The sequence below is a fragment of the Mobula hypostoma genome, chromosome 7, assembly GCF_963921235.1.
Source record: "Mobula hypostoma chromosome 7, sMobHyp1.1, whole genome shotgun sequence".
In the NCBI taxonomy this organism is placed as follows: domain Eukaryota; kingdom Metazoa; phylum Chordata; class Chondrichthyes; order Myliobatiformes; family Myliobatidae; genus Mobula; species Mobula hypostoma.
The window spans coordinates 173,582,657-173,604,279 of NC_086103.1; the positions used below are offsets into that span (position 1 = coordinate 173,582,657).

The 21,623-nt window shown below is 42.6% G+C and overlaps 1 protein-coding gene across 2 annotated transcripts in view; it reads left to right on the plus strand.

The window, feature by feature from the left end:
* The window catches only part of LOC134349094 (CD99 antigen-like protein 2), an 81,707-nt gene that overhangs the window by 54,537 nt on the left and 5,547 nt on the right, over positions 1-21,623 (plus strand). Inside the window, exons 3-9 of one of the 2 annotated variants that reach the window (XM_063052963.1) lie at positions 4,607-4,633; positions 5,887-5,943; positions 7,860-7,898; positions 11,366-11,419; positions 14,299-14,373; positions 17,840-17,863; positions 21,089-21,112. In XM_063052963.1, coding sequence (XP_062909033.1) covers positions 4,607-4,633; positions 5,887-5,943; positions 7,860-7,898; positions 11,366-11,419; positions 14,299-14,373; positions 17,840-17,863; positions 21,089-21,112 — 300 coding nt within the window. The remainder of the gene's footprint in view (positions 1-4,606; positions 4,634-5,886; positions 5,944-7,859; positions 7,899-11,365; positions 11,420-14,298; positions 14,374-17,839; positions 17,864-21,088; positions 21,113-21,623) is intronic. The other variant, XM_063052964.1, reaches the window with a different exon arrangement.

Below are 21,623 nucleotides of genomic sequence, written 5' to 3' on the forward strand. Positions count from 1 at the left end.
ACCGATATTGAGTCATCTAGCACCGAAACTGGCCCTTGACTCCATGTCTATGGTGATCATTGTCTTACCCATCTATACTAATCTTATTTGCCAGCTCTTGGTCCGTGGTCTTCAATATCTTTCCATTTCAAGTACTTATCAAGTTGTGAGAGTACCTTGCTCTACCATCCTGTTGGGCATTACATTCCAATTTCCAAACTCCCTCCAGGTGGGGGAAAAAGACTATGTCAGATCCCCTCTAAACCCAGTACTCTTTACCTGTTCCTGTGCCTTGTACATTTATGCATAACTGCCTTGCGATAAAGATGATACACTCCGTGACCACTATTATATATCTCTCTTGTACCTAATAAAGTGGCCACTGAGGATCTGTTCATGGTACTCTGCTGCTGTAGCTCCTCTACTTCAAGATTTGAGATGCTGTTCTGCACACCACTGTTGTAATGCATGGTTATCTGAGTTACTGTTGCCTTTCTGTCAGCTTGAACCAGTCTGACCATTCCCCTCTGACCTCTGTCATTAACAAGACATTTTCACTCACTGGGTGTATTTTTTGCTTTTTGCACCATTCTCTGTTAACTAAATAATGTGAAAATCCCAGCAGATCAGCTGTTTCTGAGATGTGCAAACTACCCTGTCTGGCACCAACAGATCGTATTTTCTTCCCCATGCTGATGTCTGGTCTGAACAACAACAGAATCTCTTGACCATGTTTGCATGCGTTTATGCATTGAGTTGCTGCCACATGACTGGCTGATTAGATACCTGCATTAACGAACAGGTGTACCTAATAAAGAGGCCACTGAGTCTATCTTTCTATGCCTCTCAGTCAGGTCTTCCTTCTGTCCCACCACAACAGCCAACTCAACTTCAAGTCAAACTTGCTCTCACCAACTTTGAGACAACATCCTGATGAATGTCCTGTGCAGTCCTATATTTTCTCTTGTGTATTTATATATCCTCATCGCGTGTTAACCAGAACTATTTGGTAGGGTTTTTGTTTCAATATCTTGATTGATGCATTTGATAAATCTGCAGCTTTATATAAGACCAACAGACAGAGAAACAGAACTAGGCTATTTGGCCCATTGAGTCTTTTCTACTAGTCCATTACTGCTGATATATTATCCATCTGAACCCCATTCTTCTGTCTTCTCCTTATAACTTTTGACACCTTTACTAATCAAAAACCTATCAACTTCCATTATAAATATACCCAATGACTTGGCCTCCACAGTCATCTGTGCCAATGAATTTCACGGATTCACCATGCTTTGGCCAAAGGAATTTCTCCTCATCTCTGTTTTGGATGAGTTGTAGAAAGAGTTTGATTTACAAATTGTGGGGGTTCGAGTAAAATTAAAGGTCCTTATTTATAATCTGAGCACAAAACACAAACTTCTGGAGGAACCAGACTGAAAGAGTGCAGAGAAAATGTACAAGGCTGTTTCCAGGACATGAGGACCTAAGTTATAGGGAAAAGTTGAATAGGTTAGGATTTTATTCCCTAGGGCAACGGAGAATGAGGAGATTTGACAGAGGTATACAAAATTTTGAGGGGTATAGATAGGGAAATGCAAACAGGATTTTCAGCTGAGCTTGGGTGAGACTTGAACTTGAAGGCATGGCTCGAAGGTGAAATGTTTAAGAGGAACACGAGGTGGAACTTGTTCACTCAGAGTGTGAAGAGATTGTAGAACAAGCTGCTGGAGGAAGTGGTGGAGGCAGGTTTGATTTCAGCATTTAAGAGATATTTGGATAGGTACATGGTTGGGAGGTAGGTCGATTGGACTAAGCAAGCTTAATGGTTTGGCACTAGTTGGGTCAAACGGCCTGTTCTGTGCTGTGGCATTCTTTGCTTCAGTGGTCAGGAAGTATCTGTGGAGGCAAAAGGATGACCGATGTTTCAGGTTGGGACCAGTGTACAGAAGCAAGAAGGAAGGATGTGACCATGTCTGGAGAGACCAGTCTTGCAGGTGCTGGAGTCTTGAACAACAAACTAGGAGGAATTCAGCACGGTTGAGCATCATTTGTGGAAGGGAAAAGCATTGTTGATGTTTTGAGTTGAAACTGTGCATTAGGATGCCTGGAAAGGCTCTGTTAGGTTGTCATGAGTCCTGTGGGCCTGTGTGGTGAGCCGTAGAGTGTTGACATCTGAGGTTTCTAGAACACCTGTGTTTTGTTAATTGTTGTCTCAACTAGAGCCGTTAAACCCTTGTGGTTTCTGTTTAATATTGTCAAATTTATTCTGACTTGTCAGGGTTTTCTGCTTACTATGATTATTTGAAGTGGACTCCTGATTAGCACTAATTGCAGGGCCCTTGTGTTGAGAATGATTCACTTCGTGGTGTCACTCGGTCGAACATTGGAATTCCTACGTATAAATTCCAGTTTCTCTCTTTACATGGGAGTCTGTTGTTCCTCTGGATCTGTGTTCATCAGTTTGCCAGCGTACTCTGTGACAGAGGTGATGAGTGGTATGTGATGGAAAGAGAGAGGTATGTGCACCTAGAGCCTTGTAGGGGAGGCAGAGAGGGTGAGGTTGTTAAGACTGCTGGTGGGTGATGGGTGGATACAGAGAACGGGGAGGGAATAAGTAGGCCAATAGCAATTGGACACAGTGTCATAGAGGGTGGCAACAAAAACCGGTAGATGCAACCACATGGGAGAAATAAAGTGAAGCTGGCAGATAATTTCATCCCTCATCATGTGCTGATTGGTTTTTGTGGCTGAACGTGAGAGAACTTGGTGTGAGGAAATCTATCTTCTGTGAGCCCCTCCCCTTTCAAAGGAAATGCCAAACAGAAAGCTGGTGCTGGAAAGCAGGGAAAAAAAAGTGCTTGAAGAATATTTCCAGCAGATTCTGTGGAGAGAAGGGTTAAAAATGTTAACAATTTAGAGTTTTTTTTGTCAGAAGTGGAGAAGTTAGAAAGGAAACTTGTTGCAAGTTGCTGGGGGAGGTAGGGAGTGGAGGAAGGCAGAGAATGAAAGAGAATGTCAGCATGGGTTAGAGATCGGAAGAGAGTGAATGAACTCTACATTGGACAAAGTGCAAACAAGATTGGGTATCTACTTGGCAAAATCCCTGCACTCTCTCCACCAGGATGACCCAACGGAACTCATTGATATCTACCAAATATAGAGTGAGGGTGGAGAGGATATTTCCTATAGTGGAAGGTTCACCAGATTGATTCCTGGAATGGCAGGACTTTCATATGATGAAAGACTAGATCGACTAGGCTTACAGTCGTTGAAATTTAGAAGACTGAGGGGGGATCTTATTGAAACGTATAAAATCCTAAAGGGATTGGACAGGCTAGATGCAGGAAGATTGTTCCCGATGTTGGGGAAGTCCAGAACGAGGGGTCACAGTTTGAGGATAAAGGGGAAGCCTTTTAGGACCGAGATTAGGAAAAACTTCTTCACACAGAGAGTGGTGAATCTGTGGAATTCTCTGCCACAGGAAACAGTTGAGGCCAGTTCACTGGCTATATTTAAGAGGGAGTTAGATATGGCCCTTGTGGCTATGGGGATCAGGGGGTATGGAGGGAAGGCTGGTACAGGGTTCTGAGTGGGATGATCAGCCATGATCATACTGAATGGCGATGCAGGCTCGAAGGGCTGAATGGCCTACTCCACCTATTTTCTATGTTTGTATGTCTAGAACCAAGGGAAACAGCCTCAGAATATTTCAAGTTCAAGTTTATTGTCATGCAATGGTGCACATGTATACAACTAAACGAAACAAAGTTTGTCTGGGACCAAGGTGGAAAGCACAGTACATAGATCTTGTACAGCACAGATAATAGTGTTCATAGATAATAGAAAAAATTATTATATTCTGTGAATGTACAAATTTGACAGAAAGAGCATATACAATATATAGTTAAATATATAGCAGTATAATGCTCTGGGTGCAGTCATAAAGTGTAATAGGTGTTCAGAAGTCTCACAGCTTCAGGAAGAAAAGGACGTCCCTTTAGACCAGAACTGAGGAAGAATTTCTTTTCCTCTTCCTATATTTAATAAATCTCTGGAGTTCATTGCAATAGATGGATGTTTAGGTCAGATCATTGGCTACATTTAAAGCAGAGGTTGATGGACTCTTGATTAGTAAGGGCGTCAAAAATTACGGGGAGAAGGCAGAAGAATGGGATTGAGAGGGATAATAAATCAGCCATGCGGGAACGACGCAGTAGAGTCACTGGGCAAAATAGCCGAATTCTCCTGTCACTTTGATTTGGAATCCCATCCCAATAATACTTCTTTGTCTTTATCCTCTTCACACTGTTGCTTGAGGAACAGCTTGTCTAATACATTGCACCCTCCAGAACTGTATGCTGAATTCAGCCATTTTGGCAAATTGGTTGTTCTATATGTTTCTGTATGATTTTACGGAGGGTCCTTTGTTCTACCACAGCCTCCAGTGTGTCCAATTTGATTCCTATAACAGAGCCAGCCTTTCTAATCAGTTTATCGAGCCTTTTGGCATCACCCATGTGTGTTTCTGATATGCAAACATTGTTGTCTACAATTTAGAAGGACACTTGATATGTGGTTAAAATAAAATTGAAACAATTATAAAACTTATTTCTTTTCCTTGCAGCTACAAAACCTTCATTGCCCGATGTTCGTAAGTATTTCTGTTTTTGTGCACTAAAGATTTAAATATATTACCCTTTGTATGCTGAGCTAATTTTAAAAAACTTTTCACTTCTTGTTATTAGTTTTGAAGAATGTACTTGCATTTTATCAAGGTTAAAAGTTTTGCAGGAATCCAAATAATATTTGTGTATATAGAAACCAAACCCCTTTTCTTATTGAATCTATGAGCTCATTGGAGGCTTAAGCAGGGGTTAGAGAACTGTGTATTTTGTGTGGGTCAGAGGGATGTATTTGTTTTGTTACTTGTTGTGTTCTGCATTGTCCTGCCCAAGCATTGTAGGCATGCTGTGTGGGTGCTGGAGTGTATGGCAATACTTGTGGGCTGTCCCTCAGCATTTCCTTGGGTGTGTTGGTTGTTAATGCAAACGACACTTGTGATAAATAAATCTGAATCTGGATTCTTTTAACAAGTTAATTTGTGAGCTTGGAGCAACAACTGCTCAACTTCAACACTGCTCTCTCCTCCTCAAACCTTGGCCCCTCTGAACACACCGCCATCCACTCTCTCCGCACTAATCCCAACCTTGCTATCAAACCCTTAGACAAAGGGGGCGCTGTTGTAGTGCAGTAGACTAACCTGCACCTTGCTGAGGCCAGGCAAAAACTCTCAGACATGTCCTCTTACCTACCCCTTAAGGATCCCACTCTGGATCATCAGAAAACTGTCTCCAACACCATCACTGACCTCATCAACTCTGGTGAATTTCCATCTACTGCTACCAGATTCATAGTTCCCTTACCCCATACTGCTCACTTCGACCTCCTACTCAAGATCCACGATATCCAGTGGGCCCACTGTCTTTGCTTGCTCCTGCCTCACTAGACTGGTGTCATCGATTCCATTCTATCCCCCTTGTTTCAGTCCTTTCTCACCTACATCCGTGACACTTCTCATGCTCTGTCTCCTCATAACGTTCAATTCCCTGGATGACCGTCTCATTTTCACTGCGAACATCCAGTTCCTATGCATTTCCATTCTCCCATCCAGAAGGTTTTGAAGTTGTCTGTTTCTTTCTCAATAAAAGAACCAACCAGGTCCCCTCCACCACCACCCTGCTGTGTCTGGCAGAAGTGGTCCACACCTTCAACCATTTCTTCCCTTTGACTTCCCCCATTTTCTCCAGACTCTAGGGGTAACCTGTGCACCAGATGACTTTTCAGCATGCATGGTTCTTTTATTCAGATGCTTTCATTAATTTTCTCTTTCTGTTTTGTGTATAGCATTGGATTTAGATTTTGATGATGACAAGAAACCTGTTGATCCAAAGCAGGATGATGGTGAGTTGCTCATCTCTCTGCTATTTTGGTCAATGTAGTGCTTTCGATGTGTAATTACAATTCTCATAATTTATACTCGTATCAGAATCAGGGTTATTATCATCGGCATGTGACGCAAATTTTGTTAACTTAGCAGCAGCAGTTCAATGCAATACATAGTATAGAAGATGTTGTGTATCTGGCCTGGTTACGCAACAATGCTATTAATAAAAACGTTGGAGACGGGAGCTAAGGTTCATGGTTCTTTACTGGCAGAAACCGAGCTCGGCACACACGTACAGATCAATATGCGCCTAATAGCGCATTCAACGATGTGTTACTAAAACATAAAGTAGTCCCTTATTATACTGTAGGCTATATGGTACAGAAGAAAAAAATAATAATTTATAAATAAGTAAATTTTATTCAGTATACTTTATAAAGTATGCATATATTAATTAGATGAAAAATTGTGCAAAAGAACAGAAATACCAAATAGTTAAAAAAAAAGTGAGGTAGTGTTCAAGGGTTCAATGTCCATTAAGGAATTGTATGGCAGAGGGGAAGAAGCTGTTCCTGAATTGCTGAGTGTGTGCCTTCAGGCTTCTGTACCTCCTATCTGATGGTAACAGTGAGAAAAGGGCATGCCCTGGGTGCTGGAGGTTCTTAATGGACGCTGCTTTTCTGAGACACCGCTCCTTGAAAATGTCCTGGTTACTTTGTAGGCTAGTACCCAAGATGTAGCTGACTAAATTTACAACCCTCTGCAGCTTCTTTCGGTCCTCTGCAGTTGCTCCCCTCCATACCGGACAGTGATGCAGCCTGTCAGAATGCTCTCCATGGTACATCTATAGATGTTTTTGAGTGTATTTGTTGACGTACCAAATCTCTTCAAACTCCTAATGAAGTATAGCCATTATTAAACCATTTGGTTAAGTTTGTTCTCCAGGAATTTCCATTTACCCTCCCCTATGTGTTTTTTTGGCAACCTAGTTTCTTTTGCACATATATAGACCACCCAGATTCTCCGGCTAATCCACCAATTTATTTATTGCGATACAGTGCAGAGTAGGCCCTTTGAACCATGCCATCCATCAACCTACCTATTTAACCCTAGCCACGGGACAACTTACAATGACCACTTAACCTACTAACCAGTACGTCTTTCGACTGTAGGATGAAACCAGGGCACCCAGAGAAAACCTACGCATTCCACAGGGAGGACGTACAGACCCCTTACAGATTATCCCATGCAGTGGCCAGTCTTCCAACCAGCGGGTCTTTGGGATGCAGGAGGAGACCGGAGCAACTGGGGATACACATGGAGGGGGAATAATGCAAACTCCACAGTGAGAGCGCACTAGGTCCGAATTGAACTAGTTGCTGGAGCAGTGAGATGGCATCATTACCTTCTGTATCACTCTTGGAGATGTAACAAGCCTCTACAAATTACAATAAAGAATAAACATTGTTTAGTGATGTTGGCTCAAGTGTAAGGGTTGTACAGGACACCAGAGGAGTGGGGGCTGTCCTGTTGGTCAGATAGAAAAATTGTGAACTCTTCCCACACTGACGACATTGTGTATTAACTTGTCTGAATGACTACACTTCCCAAGTAGCTGTTCATTTGGAGTGCACTAGAATTAGACCTAGAACAACCTTTCTGAAACTATGTCTGACTATGGGTAAAAAAAAAGTATTGATTAAATGCTCAAGTCCTCAACTTGAATACATTGGTTTAGAAGTCACAGTGCAATAAAAACAATTTGTGGTCCAGAATGTTTGAAGGGTTTCTGGTCCTGGAAATGTTGTGATGGGATAGTGGGGCAAAGGGGAGTATGGCTGTGGACTGGTAACTTGGTTGTGTTTGGGTGGGAGGGAGAAAGGATGGGGCATTCCAAAACATTGTTAACTTCATTTTTCCTCTTTGTTTTCAGTTGATGGATTTGATTTGAGTGATGCTGTTAACGGTGAAGGTAGGTACAACTATTTCAAATTGGTTTGTACATGTGGTTATTTAACCTCTACAGTAAATTGTTTAATCTCCAGGGGAAACCCTTTAAATGGGCAGTACATCACTGGGGTGTGGCAATCTAGCTGTGTGAAGCTTCATGGCTGGGTAAAATAGGCCACAGGTGTCTTCGGCATTCCTCATGGGACAATACCACTTCCCCATTGATCCTTTTCCCCACTCCGGTAAATTGTAAAGCACAATTTTCCCTGCCTTCCAGGTAGTGAGAGATGTCTTGATTGTCAGTCTGGTGTAAGGTGCATGGTACTTTGGTAAGATCTATCTCTGGTGTCTTTTCTGCAGGAGGGCACCATTAAAGAGCTGGGCATTTCTTTGTTCTTAAACTCAAAACAAGAGTGGAGCTTCTGGCATAGTAGGACATTAGTGCCAGATTGGCACGTTTTCCAGATAATAAGATCGTAAGATATAGGAGTAGAATTGGGCCATATATCCCATTGAATCTGCTCTGCCATTTCATCATGGCTGGCCCATTTATCCTCTCAACCCCAATCTGCTGCCTTCTCCCCGTATCCTTTCATGCCCTGACTAATCACCAATCTATCAACTAATGGCTTGGCCTCCACAGCTGCCTGTCGCAACAGAAATGGGGAAAAAACAGAAATGAACAGAAAAACAGAGATGTGAAGAAATATTTTTAGTCAGAGGGTGGTGAATCTATGGAATTTGTTGCCATGGGCGGCAGTGGAGGCCAAGTCATTGGGTGTATTTAAGGCAGAGATTGATAGGTATCTGAGTAGCCAGGGCATCAAAGGTTATGGTGAGAAGGCAGGGGAGTGCGACTAAATGTGAGAATGGATCAGCTCATGATAAAATGGCGTAGCAGACTCGATGGGCCGAATGGCTGACTTCTGCACCTTTGTCTTATGGTCTTGTGGCAACAAATTCCACAGATTAAATACACACTGGCTCAAACAATTCCCCCTCCTCCTGGCCTTTCTAAAAGGATGTCCCTCTATTCTGAGGCTGTGTCGTCTGGTCTTAAATTGTATGTCGTTTTAATACTCCAGCACCCTTTTAATTTGCCTTTTGAAGGGGTGTGAGAACAACATTTAAGTGAACCCAATAAATTGACAGGGAGTATGAGAAATGGAACCCAGAAAGTGTCAAGGGAGGGTGGGCAACTGAACCAGATAAGGTGAGAACAGGAACTAGGACCTGGTGAGCATAAATTGTGGACGTTGTATTTTAGATGCTGAACCGTTGGGATTTCTGAAGGGTTGGTTAGTGCATTGAGTTTTACTGCAGTATGGTATTACCCAGGTTTAAACCAGCTTGCAGTATTGATTCCTGACTACTTGTAAATCATTGGGCAAAGTGATAACTCTCGTATAATTAGTTTTTTTAAGGTGAGGGAGGTCATTGTTGCACTACTGTAAACTGGGATGTTGATTTTAGATTGAAACAAACGTTAAAGGGTAGCAATTCATCCCACAATCTCTTTGACTCACTACCGACAGGAAGGAGGTACAGGAGCATCAGGACTAGGACTGTCAGACTGGCTAACAGCTTCTTCCTTCGGGCTGTGAGACTAATTAATATCCTGTCACCACCGAGGTCCTGTCACTAGGACAGCAAGCTGTTTACCTGTACTGTGCACTACATTTTCAATTATATTTCATTAACTTATTTGTGATAATGTTTTGTGCTGTGTGTGATGAGTGGTGGGTGCACTGTGGTCCGGAGGAACATTGTTTCATTTGGTTGTATATATGTACAGTCAGATGGCAATAAACTTGAACTCCATATTGGCCACTGAATGTGGCTTTAGGAACAGCCCCGACTTGGAATTGAGGATGCCATTGTCTACCTGCTGAACCGTGTCTACGCCCACCTGGACAAGCCAGCGAGCACTGTGAGGGTCATGTTTTTTGACTTCTCCAGTGCGTTCAACACCATCCGCCCTGCTCTGCTGAGGGAGAAGCTGACAGCGATGCAGGTGGATGCTTCCCTGGTGTCATGGATTCTTGATTACCTGACTGGCAGACCACAGTACGTGTGCTTGCAACACTGTGTGTCCGACAGAGTGATCAGCAGCACTGGGGCTCCACAGGGGACTGCCTTGTCTCCCTTTCTCTACACCATTTACACCTCGGATTTCGACTACTGCACAGAGTCTTGTCATCTTCAGAAGTTTTCAGATGACTCTGCCATAGTTGGATGCATCAGCAAGGGAGATGAGGCTGAGTACAGGGCTACGGTAGGAAACTTTGTCAAATGGTGTGAGCAGAATTATCTGCAGCTTAATGTGAAAAAGACTAAGGAGCTGGTGGTAGACCTGAGGAGAGCTAAGGTACCGGTGACCCCTGTTTCCATCCAGGGGGTCAGTGTGGACATGGTGGAGGATTACAAATACCTGGGGATACGAATTGACAATAAACTGGACTGGTCAAAGAACACTGAGGCTGTCTACAAGAAGGGTCAGAGCCATCTCTATTTCCTGAGGAGACTGAGGTCCTTTAACATCTGCCGGACGATGCTGAAGATGTTCTACAAGTCTGTGGTGGCCAGTGCTATCATGTTTGCTGTTGTGTGCTGGGGCAGCAGGCTGAGGGTGGCAGACACCAACAGAATCAACAAACTCATTCGTAAGGCCAGTGATGTTGTGGGGATGGAACTGGATTCTCCAACGGTGGTGTCTGAAAAGAGGATGCTGTCCAAGTTGCATGCCATCTTGGTCAATGTCTCCCATCCACTACATAATGTACTGGGTGGGCACAGGAGTACATTCAGCCAGCGACTCATTCCACCGAGATGCAACACTGAGCGTCATAGGAAGTCATTCCTGCCTGTGGCCATCAAACTTTACAACTCCTCCCTTGGAGGGTCAGACACCCTGAGCCAATAGGCTGGTCCTGGACTTATTTCATAATTTACTGGCATAATTTACATGTTACTATTTAACTATTTATGGTTCTATTACTATTTATTATTTATGGAGCAACTGTAACAAAAACCAATTTCCCCCGGGATTAATAAAGTATGACTATGACTATTAATTTATTTGGAATAATTGGAATTGTAGAGTTATTAAATTATCCTGGACAGAACGTGGCTGAACTTATTCATGCAGACAAGGTTGTCTTCCTGAGCCAGTCCCAGCTCACTAAACCAGGGGTTCCCAAACTTTTTATGCCATGGACCCCTACCATTAACCAACTTTTTATACCATTAACCCCTACCTGTGAACCCCCTGCTCTGACCCTTTCCTTTCTATGTACTTCTCCAAAAATTGGCATACTTTACATTATTATTTAAATGAGTACAGTATGTTAAAATGTACATTCAGTGAAGTGGCAGGTGCAATTTTAACTTCTAATTCATCAATTTTTGGGGGTAAAATGAGACAATTGCACTATTTAATCTGCACTTGAGACTGGATTTGATTAATCTGCAACCTTGTTTTTCTGACAGACAAGTACACTCCAACCAAGTCCCCTTATAAGCCAGGAGGCAGTGGTGGATCAGGTAAGCCACATGTTTTTGACCTTCTGCTACTGAGCTGAATGTCTGCTAACCTGTGAGCATGCTAGGGGTGTATTGACCAGTACACTCAGTGGCCACTTTTTGGCACAGGGATGGAGCCTAGTCTGGTCATCTGCTGCTGTCGCCTATCCACTTCAAAGTTTGAAGTGTTGTGCATTCACAGATGCTCTTCCGCAAAGCACTGGTGTAAAGGATGGGGCACCATGGCTGCATAGTGGTTAATGCAACGCCATTAAAGCTCAGAGTGTCAGAGTTCAGTTCTAGTACCCTCTGCGAGCAAGTTTGTACATTCCTTCTCATGAGCATATGTGGGTTTCCTCTGGGTTCTCTGGTTTCCTCCCACAGTCCAAAGACATATCAGTTAGTATGTTAATTGGTCATTGTAAATTGTCCTGTGATAAGGCTAGGATTAAATTGGTGGGTTGCTGGGCAGCGCAGCTCTAAGGGCTGGAAGGTCCTGTTCTGTGCTGTATCTCTAAATAAATAAAGAATAAATTTGAGCCACTGTTGCCTTCCTGTCAGCTTGAACTAATCTGGCCTATTTCCTCTGACCTCTGTCATGAGCAAGGCATTTTCGCTCACGGTACTATCACTCACTGGATATTTTTTAAATTTTTGCACCATTCTCTATAAAATCTAATATGAAAGTCCCAAGAGATCAGCAGTTTCTGAGATGCTCAAACCACCCCGTCTGGCACCAACAATCATTCCACAGTCAAAGTTAGTTCGGTCACATTTATTCCCACTCTGAACAACAACTGGACCTCTTGACCATGTTGGCATGCTTTTTATGCATTGAGCTGCTGCCACGTGATTGGCTGGTTAGATATTTGTATCAATGAGCAGCTGTACAGGTGTACCTAATAAAGTAGCCAGTGAGTGTATATTAGAACTTGTTCAGTAGCAGCATCTCTTGTAATGATCTTTCAAGAATCACCAGATTCTGGAATGTTTCCGGAGGACTGGAAAATTGCAAATGTCACTCCAGTCTTTAAGAAGAGAGGGAGGATGAATAAAGGAAATTATCAGCCAGTTAGCCTGAACTTCATGGTTGGGAAATTGTTGGAGTTCATTATTAAGATGGTGTTTCAGGGTACTTGTAGGTACATGATAAAGTAGGCTAAAGTCAGCATGCTGTGCCCTTGTAGATCATCTGATCATCCCCCAGTAGTATCCGAAGGGATATACTTATTGCTGAGGGGAATAGCCACAGGGGAACCCTACATTGAATGCTTACTCCCATTACTTCTGGTGGTTACCCATCTACTCAGTCATGAAGAAGAGTATTAGCCCAAAATGTCAGTTGTTTACTCTGTTCCATAAATGCTGCCTGATCTGCTGTGCTCCTCCAGCATTTTGTGTGTTGCTTTGGATTTCCAGCATCTGCAGACTTTCTCATGTTTGTGATCTACTATCTGAGGCCTGAATTCAGGCTGTGACCACCTGAGTAAAAGACACATCAGTGAAGTGCTCAGCCTCCCGGATGGCCCTGAATGCATCCCGCTCCAGGTCCTTTACTTTGTAAGCATATACACCTTCTGAAGGGAGTGAAAATCTACAAACTGTGCTGGTTAATTATAAACACGAGAAATCCTGCAGACACTGGAAATCCAACCAACACACCAAAATTGCTGGAGGAACTCACCATGTCAGACAGCATTTATGGAAATGAATACACATTCGACGTTTTGGGCGTGAAACCTCGAATATTTCTTCATTTCCATAGATGGTCCCTGAACTGCTGAGTTCTTCCAGCATTTGGTGTGTGTCATACTGGTTATCAGTAGAGCTTGAGCAGAGGAGTGTCGTATTTACTGGCAACCCCTCCTAATCAGAATCAGATTTATTATTACTGACTATTGATTATTATGTTTATTATCTGAGATAGCAGCACAATACGTGAAATTTCTTTAAGTTACAATCAGAAGTGTACAGTATAAATAAAATTAATGCAAATGTGAGATAGAGTTCATGGTCTGTTTAGAATTCTGACGGCAGAGAGGAAGAAGCTCCACAGTACATCTGAAGAAATTTTGTAGTTGAGAAGGTTTTTTCCCCCAAAAGATTGGGTTTATGGACCCATGGACGGCTGTTGAGAATGCTCTAGGTTGGCATTGGCTTCAGTTTGAACGCTTATCTGAGTGGGATAAATGGAGTTGAGGCAAAGACTCAGTTGATCATGGTCCTATTACTGTCTTGTAGAGCATGTTGGGTGTTTACGTACTCTGATCTTCTTTCTCCTTCTCCTTCCCTGAGTTTGGAGAAAAGCCAATTGTTTCTGCAGTGCAGTCCTGTCAACATTCCCTCACTTTCCCACTCTTACCCAGCTTTCATATAGGTAGGACATGGAACAGGACATTCCACCACCCAGCAACCTACCATTTAAACCTACCAATTAACCTACTAAAAGTCGCATATTTGAAATTGGGGAGGAAACTGGAGCATCTGGAGGAAACATATGCACTTCACAAGATGGACAATGATCTGGTACACACAATGATCTCCAAACTCTGATGCCCTAAGCTGTAATAGTTTCATATCAATCACTATGGTATCACGGTGGCCCAATTGTAGATATCTAAACAAAAAAATTCTGATACTATATTAAAGTCTCTGCTTCAGTTGCCCTTTGAGGAAGAATGTTTCAAGGTCTTGTGATCCTCCAATGAAAATATAAATTGCCCTACTCCTGAAATGGACAACTTTTTTTTGTTATTTTGTGGATTCTCACATAAGAGAAAGTATCTTCTTCACATCCATCATGTCCTGGTCTCCCAGTGGTACTTGCATTTTTTTGCAGTGAAAACATTTTTTTATTGCCTCCAGAGCATGCGCTTCATCTTCTGCCTTTAATTGTGCAGGCCATCAGTTCGGGGATGATGATCTTGCAGATGTAGCTGGTGGCAATTATAAACCTGACAAGACTGGTTCTAAAGGTAACATTTTCTTTATTTGGTTGTGTCTGAATGAGTTCTGCTAAGTTTGTATCATTCTAAATTACATATTAGCTGATGTTCCAAGTAGAGATTATTCTGACTAACACTATGGTTAAAATCTATACTCATCTGTGAAAGGGATTTGTCTGATAAAACATTTCATAGGTAAGTTTTGTGAATAAAAGGCCGGGTGAAGTAGTAGATACCTTTGGTAGCACATTAATCATTATTATGAAAAATAACTTTGTAAACTGAAGACGTACATCAGAATCAGTAATGTTACAATTAAAATTAAGTTAAAAGTAAGCTTGTTATGGAAGTACGTATATGTCACCCTATGCTACATGGAGATTTGTCTTCTAGCAGACATTTACAGGAAAAATAACCTGTGCAATAAAACGTATAAAAAAACCATACATATGTTATTTATCAGAAGTGCTGAATGCACAGGGCCCTTGGTATTATTAAGGATCCTACCTGTCCATCCAGCATCCTCTTTGACTTTCTGCTATCAGGCAGGAGACTCCGATGCATAAAAACAAGAACGGTCAGAATGAGAAACAGTTTCCTCCCCCAGGCCATTAGACTTCTTAGCTCCCAGCCGCATCCCATTCGAAATGTCACTGGTTAATCTGTTCCGTACCTTACAATATTTAATATTAATACACTTCAGTTTGTTATTTATGTGTGATTCATATGTAGGTTTTATCCTTGCCTTCAAAAGTTATCGTGTGTTATGTGCTTTAAAGTCTGGTTCGAAAAAGCGTTGTCTCGTCTTCAAATACATTATATACACATATGCGGTTAAATGACAATAGACTTGACTTGAGAAAGACTGGCAAACAGTGAAAAAAGACAAACTGTGCAAATGAAACAAAAATAATATCAAGGAAACGAGCTGAAAAGAGTCCTTGGAAGTGAGTCTGTAGGTTCAGAATTGTGCTGCGAGTGAAGTTATACATGCTGATTCAGGAGCCTGACGGTTGAGGGGTAATGACTATTCCTGAAATTGGTAGTGTGGGTACCTCCTGCCTGATGGTAGCGGCAAGAAGAGACCATGGCCTGGATGGTGGGGATTCTTGCTGATGGATGCTACTTTCTTGTGACAGTGCTTCATGTAATTGAACTCGACTCTATTCTGACTGACAACTAGTTCTCTCCACTCTATCTCAGCTGATTTACAATCACTCTCATCTCCATTCTCCAGCCTTCTCCCTGTAACCTTTGATGCCCAAAGATTCAAAGTATGTACACAGAATACAACTCCGAGATTCATCCTCCCACAGGCAGCCACAAGACGAAGAAACCCCATGGAATCCGTTCAAGGAAACATCAAACACACAATGTGCGATCAGGGCATTGATCACCCAAATCAAACTGCTCTAAAGAAGCAAAAAAAGAGTAACCAGAATCCAGGAACATATGCAACATGAACCCCAAAGTCCCCCAAAATGAGAACTTATCAATCTGCACTTTAAATTTACCTAATGATTTGGCCTCCACAGCCATCTGCGGCAATGAATTCTACAGATTCTCTGCTCTCTGGCTAGGGCCATTCCTCTTTCCAGTTGGATTTTGGGGAGGTTTAGATGCAACTTGCAGTTAATTCAATATCACAAATGACCTGATTTGGTCCAACCAAGCAGAGTTCACTGCCAAGAAGGCCCAACAGTGCTTTTACTTCCTGAGTACACTAAAGAAATTTGGCCTGTCCCCTAAAACCCTCACTAATCTTTATAGATGCACCGTAGAACACATTCTTCTAGGGTGCATCACAACCTGGTATGGAAGTTGTCCTGTCCAAGACCGAAAGAAGCTGCAGAAGATCGTGAACACGGTGCAGCACATCACACAAACCAATCTTCCGTCCTTGGACTCACTTTACACTGTACACTGTCGGAGCAGCGCTGCCAGGATAATCAAGGATACGACCCACCCAGCCAACAGACTTTTCATCTCTCTTCCCTCTGGGAGAAGGTTCAGGAGCTTGAAGACTCGTACGGCCAGATTTGGGAACAGCTTCTTTCCAACTGTGTTAAGACTGCTGAACGGATCCTGACCCGGATCTGGGCCATACCCTCCAAATATCCGGACCTGCCTCTCGGTTATTTTTGTGCTACCTTACTTTCCATTTTTCTATTTTCTATTTATAATTTATAATTTAAATTTTTAATATTTACTAATTTTTACTATTTTTAATATTTAATATTTGTAATCCAGGGAGTGGGAAGCATAGAATCAAATATCGCTGTGATGATTGTACGTTCTAGTATCAATTGTTTTGGCGACGATAAAGTATAATTCACACTTACCAATGGGGCAGCTGAACATCTCCCCCTACCGACTGTGAGCTTTACTTTTTGCCAGATATCCCACAATGTAGCATTGCTACAGGTTCTGGCATCTGCAGTCTTGTGTCTCTAACCCCACGCCCATGCCCTACATAGGCTAAATAGGACAGAATGATGGATCTTGATTCAATTTCAACTGTTCATTTCCTTCCATAGATGCTTCGGACTCACTAAATTTCTTCAGCTCCTTTTGTGTGCCACTCCAATCAACTCGGAGTGGTGTCTGTGCTCAAATCAAACCTTCCCTTTAAACCTTATCCTCACCAAAATCTTCTGACATTCGTCTATCAGTTTATTTAAGAACGTTGAGCAAAACACACAAAATTCTGGAGGAACTCAGCAAGTCAGGCAATGTCTATGAAGGGAATAAGCAGTCAGTGATTTGGCCCAAAACCCTTCAGGACTGAAAAGCAAGGGGGCAGAAGGCAGATGGGCATAGTTGCTGCCTGACTTGCTGAGATACTCTAGAATTTTGTGTGTGTGCTGCTCAAGATTGCCAGCATCTGCAGAATCTTTTGTGTTTATTGAAGAATGTTGTAGGTTTATTATTGTCTGTTGTCTCTGCTGTCAACACCGATGTTGATAATTTCAGTGCAGATAGGGTAAATGCAAGTAAGCTTTTTTATCCACTGAGGTTGGGTGAGACTAGAACTAGAGGTCATGGGTTAAAGGTGAAATGTTTAAGTGGAACATGAGGGGGAACGATTTTATTTACAGGGTGGTGAGAGCATGGAACAAGCTGCCAGCACAAGTGGTGGGTGGAGGTTTGATTTCAACATTTAAGAGAAATTCAGATAGGTACATGGATGGAAGGAGTGAGGAGGACTGTGGTCTGGGTGCAGGTTGATGGGACTGGGGGAGCACGGCCTTGATGGGCCGAAGGGCCTGTTTCTGTACTGTCGAGTTCGATGGCTGTATGACCGTGACCTTGCTGCATTGCATGTGTGGCTCTACCACTTGGCATTCCATAATGTGTCCTCTTGGAGCGTTGAGGATACTCAAACAGGGAGATAATGATTGATATTGTCAGTTTTAAAAGTTTAGTCAATAAGATTGGGTTGAACCTTCTGTTCATGTCGATCTTTTTTGACTGGATTTGCTTTCTTTTTGTATAGGCCGTTCAGGTGGGCCTCCAGGAGGTATGTACCTGTTTCGATTAACTGCTTGTAATTGAGCATGGAAACTTCTTTGTTCTGCCCATTTTGCATGACTGGAATTGCAAATATTTCCTTCCCACTTCTTTCCAGTTTACATTGGAGCATTGTGCTGAAGTGTGTAGGTGAACTCTTCCACGAGTTGCATCAGTCACATGATGAACGTTAATATGACATTGCGTCACCACAGCGTGACTATTGTCTGGTTGTAGACACTGAACATAGGGGAAAGTGTGTCAAGAGTTTTCTAAAGCTTTTGTATCTCCTGCCTGATGGAAGCAGAGAGGAAGAAAGAAACTTAATTATTGTAATTGTACTCCCCCCCCCCCATCCACCACTTCTGCTGGCAGCTCATTCCACTGCTCTTGAGTGAAGAAGCTCCCCCAAAAATATTTAACCTGTACCCTAAGACTATGACCTCTAGTTTGAGTCTACTTAACCTAAGGGGAGAAAACCTTATCTATGCCCCTCATTTTGTTTACAGTACTGTGCAAAAGTCATAGGTACATATATATGTAGCTAGGCTGCCTAAGATTTTTGCACAGTACTGTGTTTGTCAACATGTAGCGGAGAGCGAGTTTGTAAATCTGGTGGAAAGAAAGCATATTGGGAATGTGAGGGTGGAGTGTCACAGGAGGGATGTGGACAGGTGGCAGAGAAGGAGTGCGGGGGGATCGAGGGGTTGGCGTGGGTGCAGATACACCCCGCCCTGAGACACTGGGCAAGGTCATTTAATTCCAAACAATGGGTTTATTAATCATTACAAAATGCCTTGCTGGTGCTTCCTGCTCCCTTCCGTCTCCCCCTTTTCCCAACCTGATTCCCCTTCCCACTCTCTGTTCACAACAGAGACCCATATCAGAATCGGCTTTATCATCACTCACGTATATCATGAAATTTGTTTTCATTTGTGACCACAGTACAGTACAATACATAAAATTACTACAGTACTGTGCAAATCTTAGGCACCCTAGCTGTACAGTACCTATAAAAAGTATTCAGCCCCCTTGAAAGTTTTCATGTTTTTTTTAATATATCATTGAATCACACAATATTTAATTTGGCTTTTTTGACACTGATCAACAGAAAGACTTTCTTGTCCAGTTGAAAACAAATGTCTACATCGTAATATAAATTAATTACAATTATAAAACACAAAATAATTGATTGCATAAGTATTCACCCCTTTAATATGACACACAAAATCATCACTGGTGCAGCCAGTTGGTTTTAGAAGTCACAAAATTAGTTAGATGGAGATCACCTGTGTGCAGTCAAGGTGTTTCAATTGATTGTAGTAAAAATATCCCTGTATCTGGAAGGTCCAACAGCTGGTGAGTAGGTATTCTGGCAAAAACTATACCATGAAGACAAAAGAACACTCCAAGCAACTTCATGAAAAGGTTATTGAAAAGCACAAGTCAGGAGATGAATACAAGAAAAGTTCCACATTACTGAATGTCCCTTGGAGTACAATTAAGTCAATCATCAAGAAATTGAAAGAATATGGCACAGTTGTAAATCTGTCTAGAGCAGGCCATTCTCAAAAACTGAGTGACTCGACTATGCAAGAAGGGAACTAGTGAGGGAGGCCACCAAGAGACTTATGACAACTCTGGAGGAGTTACAAGCTTCAGTGGCTGAGATGGGAGAGACTACACATACAATGACTGTTGCCCGGGTGCTTCACCTGTTGCAGTTTTATGGGAGAGCGGTAAAGAGAAAGTCACTGTTTTGGGGGGGGGGGGGATCACATGAAATCTCAGGTAGAGTTTGCCAGAAGGTATGTGGGAGACTCTGAAGACAGCTGGAAGAAGGTTCTGTGTTCTGATGAAACTAAAATTTGAGATTTTTTTTTGGCCATCAGACCAAATGCTATGTTTGGTGTAAGACAAATACTGTACATCGTCAATAACACACCAACCCTACCATGAAGCATGGTGGTAGCTGCATCATGCTGTAAGGATGCTTCACTGCAGCAGGCCCTGGAAGGCTTGTGAAGATAGAGGGTAAAATGAATGCAGCAAAATGCAGGGAAATCCTGGAGGAAAACCTGATGCAGTCTGCAAGAGAACTGCAACTTAGGGGAAGATTTGTTTTCCAGCAAGACAAAGACCCCAAGCGTATGGCCTAAGCTAGACAGGAAAGTCTTAAAAACAACAAAATTAATGTTCTGGAGTGGCCAAGTCAGAGTCCAGATCTCAATCCAATTGAGAGTTTGTTGCTGGACTTGAAAAGGGGCTGTTCACTCATGATCCCCATGCAATCCAACAGAGCTTGAGTAGTTTTGTTAAGAAGAATGGGTAAAAATTGCAGTGTCCAGATATGCAAAGCTGATAGATACCTATCCACACAGACTCAAGGCTGTAATTGCTGCCAAAGGTGCGTCTTCTAACTACTGACTTTAAGGGGGTGAATACTTATGCAATCATTTATTTTGTGTTTATATTTCTAATTAATCACTTTGTAGAGATCAGTTTCCACTAAAATGACACAAGTCTTTTTCTGTTGATCGGGGTCAAAAAAAAAAGCCAAATTAAATCCACTGTGAGTCAGTGTTGTAAAACAATAAAACATGAAAACTTCCAAGGTGGGTGGGGGGTGTTTTGGTCTTTCAACATCACTTTCACCTGGGGATGATCAGGCCCTGGCTTGGGTCCCATCAGCACTGGTCCACGGGTCACATGGCTATCTGGAGGCTTGCTCAGCAGTCTCTGCTCTGTGCTTTGCTGTCCTGTAACGCCAAGGAGAGAGAGAGAAGGTTCTGCCCAGTGAGCAGCCAGCAAAACTGCTACACCCCACCTCTGTAGGCTGGCATCGTGCCCTCCACCCTTGTCCCTGGCACTGCTCTACCAGCTCCTGGTACGTGGCTTTCTTGCGCTCAAATGCCTCCTCAGCCGGTCTTCCCAAGGAACTGTCAGTTCTACCATGACCACTTGCTCAGTCTATTTTATCATGGACTTTCCAGTTTAGTTGTCTAACTGCACCGTATCTTCCGTATAACTGTACAACCATATAGTCGTCTTTTTCTCTGATCATTTTTTTTTCTCCTTTTGCACTGTTCGGTGTATTGTGATTGGAATGCTATTTTTGGATGGCATACAGCTTTCTACTGTATCTTGATATGTGATGATAATAAACTATTACTAATTTAATTGCCCACCTTTATTTTCGTTCCTGGGAAGATCTAATACTTTTTTTTGTTTCTAGGCTCAAGCCAAGAAAGCGATCAAGGTATGGCTACAAGCATAACTTTATATAAAGTTGTTTAAACATTGGTTCTTTGATAAGACATTGGTTAGCCCTATAGGTCGATACCGATGGTCAAAGCCCTGGGACTACAAGTCTGAGAATGCACTGGGGGAGTCAGAGGCTTGCTTTCTGCAAGTCTGCTGGAGTACTGGAGGCCTGTCCAGTGTTTGGAGGAGTATGTGTGAGTGAGTGCGGAAAGGGACTTGTATTGCTGTTTCCTCATTCTGACCTTTTACCTCTTTTCACCTGCCTATTACCTCCCTTTGGGTCCCTACCTCCCTCACTTTCTCCTATAGTCCACTCTCCTCTCCAGTCCTTGACCTTTCCCACCCACCTAGCTTCGCCTATCACCTTCCAGACACCCTCTTTTCTCCCCCCCCCACCTTTTTATTCTAGTGTCTTCCCCCTTCCTTTCCAGTACTGTTGAAGGGTCTCTGCCCTAAACATTGACTGTTTACTCATTTCTATAGATGCTGTGTGGCCTGCTGAGTAC